Source organism: Dasypus novemcinctus, chromosome 8 (assembly GCF_030445035.2).
Source record: "Dasypus novemcinctus isolate mDasNov1 chromosome 8, mDasNov1.1.hap2, whole genome shotgun sequence".
NCBI classification, from domain to species: Eukaryota; Metazoa; Chordata; class Mammalia; order Cingulata; family Dasypodidae; genus Dasypus; species Dasypus novemcinctus.
Window position 1 is genome coordinate 64,508,246 of NC_080680.1, and position 12,931 is coordinate 64,521,176.

At 41.9% G+C, this 12,931-nt stretch overlaps 1 protein-coding gene across 8 annotated transcripts in view; it reads left to right on the top strand.

The window, feature by feature from the left end:
- Positions 1–12,931, top strand: part of FOCAD (focadhesin) — a 380,810-nt gene that overhangs the window by 349,468 nt on the left and 18,411 nt on the right. For 6 of the 8 annotated variants that reach the window (XM_058301924.1, XM_058301923.2, XM_071216761.1 and 3 more), the window contains 2 exons: positions 4,401–4,529; positions 8,451–8,566. In XM_058301924.1, coding sequence (XP_058157907.1) covers positions 4,401–4,529; positions 8,451–8,566 — 245 coding nt within the window. Of the gene's footprint in view, positions 1–4,400; positions 4,530–7,186; positions 8,007–8,450; positions 8,567–12,931 lie in introns of those variants that run through there. The other 2 variants (XM_058301931.2, XM_071216764.1) reach the window with 1 other exon arrangement.

A 12,931-nucleotide genomic window follows, 5' to 3' on the forward strand; every position in this document is an offset into this window, starting at 1 on the left:
AGATAAATGGGACTACCTCAAAATTAAAGCCTTCTGCACCTCAAAGGAGTTTGTCAAGAAAGTAAAAAGGGAACCCACACAATGGGAGAAAATATTTGGCAACCATATATCTGATAAGAGACTTATAACTTGCATATATAAAGAACTCATAGATCTCGAAAACAAAAAGATAAACAACCCATTTAAAAAATGGGAAAAAGATTTAAACAGACACTTCTCCAAAGAAGAAATACAAATGGCTAAAAAGCACGTGAAAAAATGCTCCAAATCCCTAGCTATCAGGGAAATGCAAATCAAAACTACAATGAGATACCATCTTACTCCCATAAGATTGGCAGCCATGAAAAAAACAGTAGAATACAAATGCTGGAGAGGATGTGAAGAAAGGGGAACACTCATCCATTGCTGGTGGGAATGCAGAAGGATCCAACCATTCTGGAGGACAGTTTGGCAGTTTCTCAAAAAATTATCCATAGATTTGCCATATGACCCAGCAATACCACTGCTGGGTATATACCCATCAGATCTGAAAACAAGAACACAAACCGATATGTGTACACCAATGTTCATAGCAGCATTGTTCACCATCGCCAAAAGTTGGAATCAATCCAAAAGTCCATCAACAGATGAGTGGATCAATAAAATGTGGTATATACACACAATGGAATACTACTCAGCTGTAAGAACCAATACACTACAATCGCACGTGATAACATGGATGAACCTTGAGAATCTTATGTTGAGTGAAGCAACCCAGGCATTGAAGGACAAATACTATATGACCTCAATGATATGAAATAAGTTAACTGCCTCAGAGAGCTAGAGTCTGGAAAAGTGGCTTACTGGAAATCGGGGGGTGGAGGAAGGATGTGAGTTAATGTCTGTAGGGGTGGAATCTGTGATGAGCTGGGGGTAAGTATGAGCACAAAGAAGGGACAAAATGGGGGCAAGGGGTTACCTTCGGGTGGGGTTTTCTGGGTTTGAGGGGGGCTGGGGATGGGAAGAGGGGTAACATGGTCCAAGAAATAAGTGGGAGGGAGGGGCAACATACAAACATGGGAGAGTGCCAGAAGTTCATTGAGAACTAAATGTTGAGTAAAACGTATCAAAGTATAAGTAGGAGGGTTACCTGGTTAGGACGCTCAGGGGGTATGGTCTGATGCGGGACGGACTCCGGAGGGAATAGCTGAAGGCTCATTTTGCCAAGGTGGGTTCTACCATTGGGTGGGGTGGACCCATATCCTGGGGAAGACTAATGCCATCGAATAGAGAGAACTGTATCTCTCGTGAGAAAGGACGGCTCCCAGGGCATTAGATTGGCAGGCGTTGTGGGCCCTAAGGGGAGGGGAAAATGGACGTGCAATGGATGGAACAAAGGTAAATAAGGGGGCAAAAGAGGAGTTATGTGAGAGTACACGAGGATGAATATAAAACAGCTAATATTACACCAAAAACATATAGGGGACGACAGACTAATAATGAAAACCATAAGACAAAACATAGGATAACTAAAAAATTTAGAAAACTGTACAACCTAAAGTATGGACCACATAGTAAGCACAAATGTTACCTTGTTTGAAAACTATAGTTTCGGAATCTGTACATCAGTTTCAGGAAATATGATATGAATAAGTTAAAAGATTATTGCTGTGGAAGGGAAAAGGTTTTATGGTGGATCTGGGGAAATACTGTATATTGTATATATGAATTTTGGTGATCTAAGACTCTTCTGAAGCTGGCATTATGTTGGGATTCACTTTACGGGAAGTTTTGGATCACAGAGTGGTTCAACAATGGCAGCGGAGGAATACTGATATGGGATGTTATTGACAGGCTATATATGGTTGACAGGGAGTTATACAGGGCATATGCCCAGGGTATATGGTAATGTCTATATATACTCATAGTGGAAACAATTAAAAACAACAGCTGGGGGGGTACTGGGCTCCTGGCCGGGGGGTCACTGTTGTGGGCCCTGGGAGAGCAGCGGCAATCCTCCAGGTGCAACGGCAAGAACCAGGAAGGAAGGAGGGCCCAACAGTGGGCTCTTGATACTAATGGCTACACTTTTGAGCCTATGCACCTGCAATAAGAACAAGGCCTAGAGTAGCATTGTGCCTGGGGGTTTCCTCCTGACAGCCTTCATGTTACTCAAATGTGGCCACTCTCACAGCCAAACTCAGCGTGTAGATGTGATGCATTCCCCCCAGCGTGGGACACAACACCCGGGGATGAGCCTCCCTGGCACCGAGGGATCACTACCACATACCAGCTGAAGAAGCAACTAGAAAATGACCTTGAATTAAAGATTCAATGCGGAACAGCAGAATATACCTGTCTACATATAATAACATGACTTCGGGAAGCGGTTTGACCTAATGTAAGGGGGAAATGGAAAGGAGAAATGAGATTATAAGGCTGTGAGTCTCTAAAAAAGAGTCTGGAGGTTGTCAGAAGGAATACCCCTATGTACAACTGAACAGAGTCTAAGAGACAGATAAGGTAGATACAACCCCAGGTATTGGTTCTTTTGAGGGATAAAGAGACCCACGGGTTCTATGGTCATGGCAGAAGGGGTTCACTGCCATGACAGATGGCCCTTCTTTGGAGCTGGTGTTTCTGCGTGATGGAAATGAACTCAGAGGGGATCTCTTTTCACAAGACTTGCATGCTACTTTATTGGAATTGTAGTTGGTGCTGGGTTTAAGATATATGTAGGGGATTTGAATCTCTGGACTGATAATATGACTCCCAAGCCCAGAGCCTCAACAGACTTCAGCTCCTACACTTTGACTTATTGGACTTACTCCACTCAGCTAACATGGAGTTGAAGAAGGTCAACCACCACAACATGGAGCCTAGAGTGTCTACAACTAGAAGCGGGAAGAGTGCATCCAGTACCCATGTGCAATCTAAGCCCTCACTTGACATAGGTGTGCAATGGACACAACCAATCCAATGTCCACAGAGAAAATGTGGAATGGGTGTGGGAACGGTAGCCATGGGGGCTGCTGGGTGTGGGGAACGGGAGGAAGAGATGAGATGTGGAGGCGTTTTCGGGACGTGGAGTTGTCCTGGATAGTGCTTCACGGACAATTACGGGACACTGTAGATCCCCCCAGGGCCCACTGGATGGAACGTGAGAGAGTCTGGGCTATGATGTGGACCATTGACTATGGGGTGCAGTGCTGCTCAGAGATGAACTTACCAGGTGCAATGGATGTATCACGATGATGGGAGAGAGTGTTGCTGTGGGGGGAGTGGGGGGCGGGGGCGGTGGGGTTGAATGGGACCTCATATATTTTTTTTAATGTAATTAAAAATAATAATAATAAATAAAAAAAAAAAAAAAGGAAAAAAAAAAAAGAGGGAAAAACTAGGCGGCGGATTTGGCCCGATGATTAGGGCATCCGTCTACCACATTGGAGGTCCGCGGTTCAAACCCGGGTCCTCCTTGACCCATGTGGAGCTGGCCCATGCGCAGTGCTGATGTGCACAAGGAGTGCCGTGCCACGCAGGGGTGTTCCCCGTGTAGGGGAGCCCCACGCACAAGGAGTGCGCCCTGTAAGGAGAGCCACCCAGCGCCAAAGAAAGTGCAGCCTGCCCAGGAATGGCGCCACAAACACTGAGAGCTGACACAACAAGATGACACAATGAAAAGAAACACAGATTCCCGTGCCGCTGACAACAACAGAAGCAGACGAAGAAGACGCAGCAAACAGACACAGAGAACAGACAATCGCGGTGGAGGGGGGGAGGGGAAATAAATAAATAAATCTTTAAAAAAAACAAAGGAGGGAAAGACTAGAGACAACAAAGAGAAGACTCAAGGTGGCAACATTTTACAGCAAACAGGGTTGGAATTAAGAGCACAGGAGAGGGTTGGCCACAATTGAAGATGTGATATGAAATCTTTTTTTTCTTTAAGATTTATTTTTATTTATTTCTCTCCCCTTCACCCTCCCCCCCCCATTGTCTGCTGTCTGTTCTTCTGTGTCCGCTTGCATTCTTGTCAGGGGGCACCAGGAATCTGTGTTTCTTTTTGTTGAGCCATCTTACTGTGTCAGCTCTCTGTGTATGCACTACCACGCGGGGTGGTTCTCTTTGCGGAGCGCACTCCTGTGTGTGGAGCACCCCTACGCAGGGGGCACCCCTGCGTGGCACGTCACTCCTTGTGTGTGGCAGCACTACACATGGGCAGCTTACCACATGGGCCAGGAGGCCCTGGGTACCGAACCCTGGACCTCCTATATGGTAGGCAGATGCTCAATCAGTTGAGCCACATCCACTTCCCATGATAGGAAATCTTTTGAAACTCAGAGAAAGAGAGGAAGGTTGGCATTTGTCACTGTCATTATTCTATAGAGGTGTTTTATTGTTTTTCTTTCTTTCTGTTGCAGGTCCTGAATCTGTGCCTTCTTCACTTCTCAAGGTAGTGATGAAACCCATAGCAGCTGTTGGGGAAAGCTACCAGTATCCTCCTGTGAACTGGGCTGCACTCCTTTCTCCACTTATGAGACTAAATTTTGGTAAATATCAAAAATTTCAAGTGTTTGTAAATCTTTGGACTCTGATTTTAGGATCTGACCTGAAAAGAAAAATAGATTCTGGATCACATTGTAATCAATAGTGATTGCATAGACCTCTGGGATCCTGAGTTTTGTCTTTTTGGATGGAACAGCTGGGTTAGTTTCACTAAGTCATTTTATAAATAGTCTAGGATTAGAAAGAGGAGGTCTAAAGACTCAGGCCAGATGTACTCATTTAAAACAACATTCAGCTGAGTTGTGTATATTGTTGGGGTGTGACATGCAGTTCCCAGAGACCTGGTTTGGTGGTTATCAAATTGCATTTCTAGGAGTCCTGGGTTTCAAGGAAGTATTATATGGAATATTGTATAGTTTTCTATTACTGCTTTAACAAATTATCACAAATTTATTGACTTGAAACAACACAAATTATCTTATAAAGCTGTGGGCTGGAAATCTGACATGGGTCTCACTAGGTTTAGATTGAAGAGTTTTCAAAATTGCATTTTTTTCCAGAGCTCTAGGGAAGAATCCTTTTCTTTACCTTTTCCAACTTCTAGAGGTTACCATCTTGGCTTATTCTTTGGCTCACAGCCCCCTTTCTCCACCTTCAAAGCCAGCAACAACAACCAAAGACCTTCTTATATTGCCGTCTTTCAGGCTCTCTGCAGCTAAGGAAGGTTTCCCACTTTTAAGAGTCATGTAATAAATAGATCAGGGTAATCTCCCCATCTGAAAGTTCTTAACCTTAACCACATCTGCAAATTTCCTGTTGCCATGTGAAGTAGCATATCCTCAGATTTCAGGGATTAGAGCATGGACATCTTTCAGGGGTCTTTATTCTGCCTACCAGAGTCTGCCTCATGGATTCACATCTACCCCATATACAAAATATATTCACCCCATCCCAAGATTTTCAAAAGTCTAATTATAGCATCAATCCAAAGTTTAAAATCTTTTTTAAATCTTGTCATCTTCGAAGTCCCAAATTCTATCATCTGAGTCATTGAAATTAGGTATGGGTGAGGCTCTGGGCATTATCCATCCAGGGGCAAAATTCCTCTCTATCTGTAGACCTGTGAAACTAGAAAACAACTGATCTCCTTCCAAAATACAATAGTGGGGCAAGCATAAGATACCATTTATGGGGAAACAGAAGGAAAACAAAATGAAAACTGCCCCACAAAGAAGTTTCAAAATCCAGCCAGGGGAGTGGATGTGGCTCAAGCAGTTGAGCGCCCATCTCACTTCCCACATGCGAGGTCCCAGGTTCACTCCCCAGTCCCATTACCTTAAAAAAAAAAAAAAAAAAGAAATCCAGCCAGGCAAACTCCAATACGGTTTTTTATTGTTGTTGTTAATCAAGTACTGCAGTACTGATTTAATCAGTATAAAACTGAAAGAGCTTTAGATCTGTAATAAATTTCAAATTTGGAGAAGGGCAAACTTTAAAACAGCAGCCAATAGAGAAGGGTAGGGAAAGAAAGAAGTGGCAAGGTGAACAGGCACATTGGACTGTGGGAACCACATGCTGAGCCACATGCCCCAGTTTAGGGTGCCCGTCTCTAGGCTTATGGCTTCTCTCTGTGTCTCCTTCCTTTTTCATGAAAGATAGCACATGTTTGCAGCTGAGTAATTTTATCACCTTGTTTCCTACCTATACAATTTTGGGAGTTTGACAACCTTCTTTCATAATGTTCTCCCTGTGTCCTCTTAGACCAAGTTGGCAATGTTTCTGCAGTCATAAAGTTCTCAAGAATTTATGGAGCTCCATTAGATAAGAGACTCCTCACAGGTCTTTCCTAGATAATCCCATCTTTATTTTTGGCTTCTGCTAAGATGGCTGAAGGGATATATGAGTCACATGCTTAATCTCTCCCACAAGCCTTTTGTGTATCTGAACACTCTGGCCTTTTGATCTTTCTGAAGTGTTAGCAAAAGTTTGTCCAGCCACACCCTTTACTTCTTCTCCAGAACATGTTTTTCTGACAGTGAATCACTTACTTTTTAACATCTTTTGCAAGCTTAATAAACTAAAAATTTCCAATATCATCAAGTTTTGGTTCCATTTATTTAACAGTTCATCTCTCAATTTATCCCTCTCCTCTTGTATTTTACAAGAGGTGAGCAGCAAGAAGAAACCAGGCTGCACCTTCAATACTTTGCACAGATATCCCCTCAGATAAATATTCAAGTTCATTGTTTACAAATTCTGCTTTTTTACACAATTATAGAATACAACTCCACTAAGCTTTGTGCCACTGTATGGCAAGGATCCCTTTTTCTTCAGTTTCTAATAACATATTCCTCATTTCTTTATGAGCCTTCCTTGGCAGTGACTTTAATATCCATATTTCTACTAACATTCTGTTCATGATTTAAGTATTCTCTAAGGTATGATTTAAGTTTTATCTCCCATGTCTCTTCCTTCCTTCTGAGCTTTTACCGGCAGAATCCTTGATATCCCTATTTCTACTAACAGTCTGTTAAGGCATTCTAGCCTTTTTCTATCATGTTCAAAATTTTCCCAGCCTCTACCCACTGCCCATTTGTTATAGCAGCACCCTACTCCTGGTGCCAAAATCTGTTGCTACTGGAACAGACTACCTACCACACATTTAGCAGCTTAAAAACACCCTTTTTTTTTTTTTTATCAGGAGTCCAACATGGTCTCATGGGCAAGATCAAGGTTTCAGCAGAGCTGCGTTTCTTTCTCGAGGTTCCAGGACAGACTCCATTTCCTCCTCTTTTCCAGCTGCTTGAGGCTGCCCACATTCCTTAGCCTGTGACCCCCTTCCTCCATCTTCAGAGCCAGCAACAGCGGACTGGGGCCTTCTCATGCTGCCATCTCACCAGTTCTGAGCAGCTGGGAAAAGTTTTCCACTCTTAAGGAATCATGGGATAAATAGACTCCCTATCAAAGTTCCTTTTGCCATGTAAGGTAACATATTGACAGCCTCCAGGGTTAGGTTGTGGGCATCTTTGAGGGTCATTATTCTGTCTACCAAAGACACTATCTCACTAGTGGCAAAAGGAATGCATACCCCCACACATCCAGTTCATCCCCAACAACCTCTTTTATAACAAATGAAATTAACACATACAAATGTAATTTAAGGTGGCAACAGAGAATAATTTAAACATTGCTGTATATGTGTGGGTATACCGTAAGTGTTCCACTATTTACAGTAGAGGGCTTACTTACCTTTGATATACAGGAGACTTGTATATTATAATTTATATGCACTTTAAGGGATAATAAAGGATAATTTTGACAATATGCAGTTTTTCACTTAAATTTTTCCATTTGAATCTAATCCTTGTGTAAGGCATGATGTCACCATACTGGGTTTCCACAGATTTCATTTGAAAAATATGTTCTTCTGCCTCTTCCCTGCTTTTGTGTGCTGTACTTAAAATGTTTGTTTTTAGGAAAATCTTTAGAAAAAAGAATAAAAGGACTGATTGGAAAAATTACTCTGCTTTTGGGAATCAGACTGATAAAAAGATTTGACCACTAGAGATGTGGCTATATCTTTAAGCCGTTCCAATCCTAGATAGATTTCTCTGTTGCTGGATATGAGGTGGAGAGGAGGGAAAAACAGGGACAAGATTTTTAAACTAGAATTTTCTCAAAAATTTTATAGTGTTTGAGTGTTCTCTCTCCATATCGCAAAAGAAATTTCCCTAATTAGTACAAGGCCCTTGCCAATTCCAAGGTAACTTGGAACTCTGACCCCAGTGGACACATTTTTTGCCTCAAAATTTAAAATGTTATATGAAATTTGATTTGGTTTACTGAGGTTCTCTCGTACCGCAGAAGTCACACAAAGCAGGTACTTTGATTTGAGATACTGAAGCTGAAAATGAGACAGAGAAGCAGCCATATTTCAGAGGTTATTTTCCTTTCTTCTCTTTCAGGTGGAGATATTCAGCAGCTGTGCCTTGAAATTATGGTGACCCAGGCACAGTCTTCACAGAATGCAGCCACACTGTTGGGCTTATGGGTGACACCACCACTAATCCATGGTCTGAGTGTATGTAGTAATTAAGGGTGCTGGGCAACAGGATATGGTTCTCTCTGGAGAGAATGACACTCATTTGGGTGTGTGTTCGTAAAATCAAGAGCAGACAAGTAGGATTTTACAAAAATTCAGAGCTTGACAATAGCTGGGCAGCAGATTGGAAAATTATGTGTTTCAGTATCCTGCCATCGTCATCACCATTCATGCTTTCAGATTTCACAGCATACTGGAAAGCTTGGACAGCATGTCAGAATTCCTGTGCCTTGGAATTATGTGGTTCCTTTTATAATCAATCAAAATTAATCAAGAAGTACTTATTGGACCCCCTCTGGATATAGCCCTTTGTTGTCAGCTACCATTTATTAATCTCTTACTCTAAGGAAGCCACACTGCTAGACCTTGATGGCTATTATTTCATCAGAAGCTCACAACAACCTTACAGAAGGAGTTTATGAACTGTACCAAAAAAAAGGAAACTAAGGATCAGAGATTGTAAAGTTCTTTTCACAAGATCGTACAGCCAGAATGTTGTGAAGCTATTTGAATCTAAGGTTATTTGATTATATGGTGATCTTAGTCTTTAGAATTAGAGGCAAATCCACATACACTAGGCTTATCCATGTGTGATCCCTCTGTTTCACAGGGGAGGCCGCAATTAAGCTGAGCCTTAATTGATAGCTTTTGAGTAGGCATCAAGTCAGAGCACCACGGGTACAAGTGGAGAGAGTAGAACAACTCTGCTAGTCAGTTTAGCTTTAGCAAAGTGTGGAGGAAGAGGGGATTGAGCCTTGTGTTTGTAATAGACATGTAATAGGAGGCAGGCACCTTCCAGGATATAGGCTAAGGGGAGATAGGAAGAGTGGGGCAGAATTGTTTAAAATGTGAAATTTGTACAGCTGTATAATTTTTAGTGCATTTCAGTGAAGCTAGGGGAAAAAAATTTCCATGATTCCTAAAAGATTTGCCAACTCATTATCAGTTAAATGATCACATCTTTCATTTCTCTCTGTAATCTGCCCTGTCATTCTTCTGTTCATAGAAATGGTTCAAAGCCCTCTTACTATTTCTTCAGTGTCTTTTCTTCAGTTCCTCCTCTGCAGTGTTTGATTTACCTTTCCTACATCTCCATAATCTCTTTAATTGAAGGTAGCTATTTTTAAGGTGTGTATCCTTTCTCTCAGCTCTTAACGCTATACCACTTATCAGCTCCAAGCACCTCCCATATGGCTGCCACTTACTGAGAACTCAGTGAGTACTTAGTCATCAGCTTTAATCTCTCTATAGCTCTGAAAGGTAGATTTTTTTATAGCTTTATTGATTTATGTTGTACATATATAGAGATTTTTAGCCATCACCAAGAACATTTCTGTTACCTCAGAAAGTTCCACTGTGTCTATTTGTAGTCAGTCCTCACTCCCAACATCATACCCAACAAGCAGGCCACCACTGATTTGCTTTCTATCTATAACTGTGCCTTTTCTAAAGAAATTTCATATAAATTTAAGTTTCATATTAATCTCTTTAGAAATTCTTTAGAATTATGTAATAAGTCTTTTATGTCTGACTTATTTCACTTTTGGGAGATAGATTTTAATATTTCTATTTTACAGGTGATAAACTGAGGCAAATGGAAGTTAAATCAAGTTTTCATAGCCATTACGTGGGAGAGCTAGATCTGTCTAACTCCAAAGCTCATGTCTTAAGGACTATTCTATTAACTTCTTCCTGAACCTGTCATGTGCCCAACAGCCTACGTTGTTGCTCTCAGGAAATTTTCTAGGTTTTACTTATCCTTGCATATTCTCTTTTAAGTCTGTGCTACTCTTTTGCATTTATCCTTAATTATGGACCTTTATATTTGTTACGTTTTCAAATTAATGTTTATAATTTATATACCTTCTCATTTGAAAAATAATCTTAGATGGCATATTCTTTTTAAATGATCTCGTTAGAAAACTCATGCAACTATATTGACCTTTTTTGTGGAAATTTTCTGTAATTCTTTGTCAGATTGTATTTTTTTTTTAAAGGTCAGCAAGATGGCCTTCACTATTTATTTATTTATTTATTTATTTATTTATTTATTTATTTATTTTTCTCCCCTTCCCCGCACCCCACCCCCTGCTCTCTGTCAGTTCTCTGTGTCCATTTGCTGTGTGTTCTTCTGTGTCCGCTTGTATTCTTGTCAGTGGCACCCAGAATCTGTCTCTTTTTGTTGCATCATCTTTCTGCATCAGCTCTCTTTGTGTTTGGACCACTGTTGGGCAGGCTGCACTTTTTTCGCTCAGGGCGGCTCAGTGCGGGGCACACTTCTTGCGTGTGGGGCTCCCCTACATGAGGGAAACCCCTGCATGGCATGGCATGGCACTTCTTGCGCACATCAGCACCACGCGTGGGCCAGCTCCACACAGGTCAGGAGGCCCTGGGTTTGAACCTTGGATCTTCCATGTGGTAGGCGAACGCTATACCCATTGAGCCAAATCCACTTCCCAGATTGTATTTTTAAGGCCAGTTCCTTTAGACTTGCTGCCTTCTAGTATCATACTTTTATTTCCAAGAATTTTTTATGCCCATTCTCTTAGTCAATGGTTCATATAGAGCTGTTGCTAATGGTGCCCCTTCTTGACTCATGAATTCTAAAAAGCCTCATGCCTCAATCAGTTCCAAATCCTCAGCTGGTTCTTCTTCTTTGGTCAGAAATGGTTCCTTCTGTGCTAGTTCCCCTTATGAAGCCTTAATGCTTTTCCCAGGAGGAATTAATAACATCACATGTTCTTTTTAGCTGAATTGAATGCTAGCAGATGTCTATAGAGTTAAAGAAGTTAATCCATGTGTTATTCCTCTAGAGTAAGGGACCTTAAACATAGGTGCAATCAGAACCACTCTGGGAACTTTTTCAAAACACTGGGTTGGTTGAGCACCAACCCAGACCTTCTGAATGGTAAATTAAGGAAGGAAGCACAGGCTGAATTTTGGACAAAATTTTCCAGATGATTCTTTTCCATACTCCCTCCTTTTACAATTTCCTCTTTTTTTAAACACATTAAAAACTTTATTGTATCATGTGTCTAAATCTCCATCAATATTGATACATTTTGCAGAACTTAATAGTTGCACAATCTCCTTAAATCTTTTTTTTTTAATTTCTCTCCCCCCACCAGGTGTCTGTTCTCTATGTCCATTTGCTGTGTGTTCTGTGACCACTTCTGTCCTTACCAGCGGCACCAGGAATCTGTGTTTCTTTTTGTTGCATCAGCTTTCTGTGTGTGCATCGCCATTCTTGGGCAAGCTGCACTTTCTTTCACTTTGGGCGGCTCTCCTTACGGGGCACACTCGTTGCGCATGGGGCTCCCTTACGCGGGGGACACCCCTGCGTGGCACGGCACTCCTTGCGCGCATCAGCACTGCGCATGGGCTAGCTCCACACAGGCCAAGGGTGCCCGGGGTTTGAACCGCGGACCTCTCATGTGGTAGGCAGACGCCAAGTCCACTTCCCGTTAAATTTTAACTAACTTGCTTTAGATCTTTTATTGCTCATTTCAGCCCACCTCTTGCCTTCCTCCCTTTCTTGCCCTGACTGGCACACTCTGCCATCCACAGTACTTTACCCTTCGATTCAGATCAGAGCCCAGGTGCCAGGGAAAACCTGTGTCCAGAGGAGCTGTGAGCAACGAAGGCCGGGCATTTTTGCTGTGCAGTTGGGCGAAAGGCAAAACCATGCATTCAGATATTTTCTCCTCTTGGGGTCAGCACACCTGGGGCAGCCCCTGAACACTCCTCCGGGGCACTTGAATTGCTCTAGGAGCCCCCTCTTCTATTTGTTTCCTCTTTGTCTCATTTTCATCCTCTAGCTTGAGTGGCTTCTTCTGGATATTCTGAGTCAAATTAACCCCACTGAAGATTCATGGAGTTTCCAGAACCTTGAACTGATACTTTATTATTATTTCTAGTAGAAGTGGGGAGAAGGAGCTGGGGAAAGTCCACGGGAGTGGGCTGGAACTAAGTGGAGCAGGAATTAGCTGCCTGGTTCTCCCTCAGCACATATGCCTGGTTAATTCTGTTTACAACAGGTAGAAATTGCTCATCTCCTTGAAGTCTGTGTACTAGGCAGCCACTGGCGTTTAATAACAAATTTGAAAAAAAAATAGTGATTTAAAAAGTCCATAACAAATAGTTTGACACATACTTTCTGAACTAACTTTGCCCTTTCCCTTTTAAGGTTATGATGATGATGAAATATTATATAGAATAGTACATTATAACAAAAATACTACTACTAGAATAGCAGTAATTTCCCATCCATATAGGTATTTAACTCCTTGCAGAAATCTGTGACTTTAATGCATTTTTAACAAACATGGGAAACGGACTTTGGCC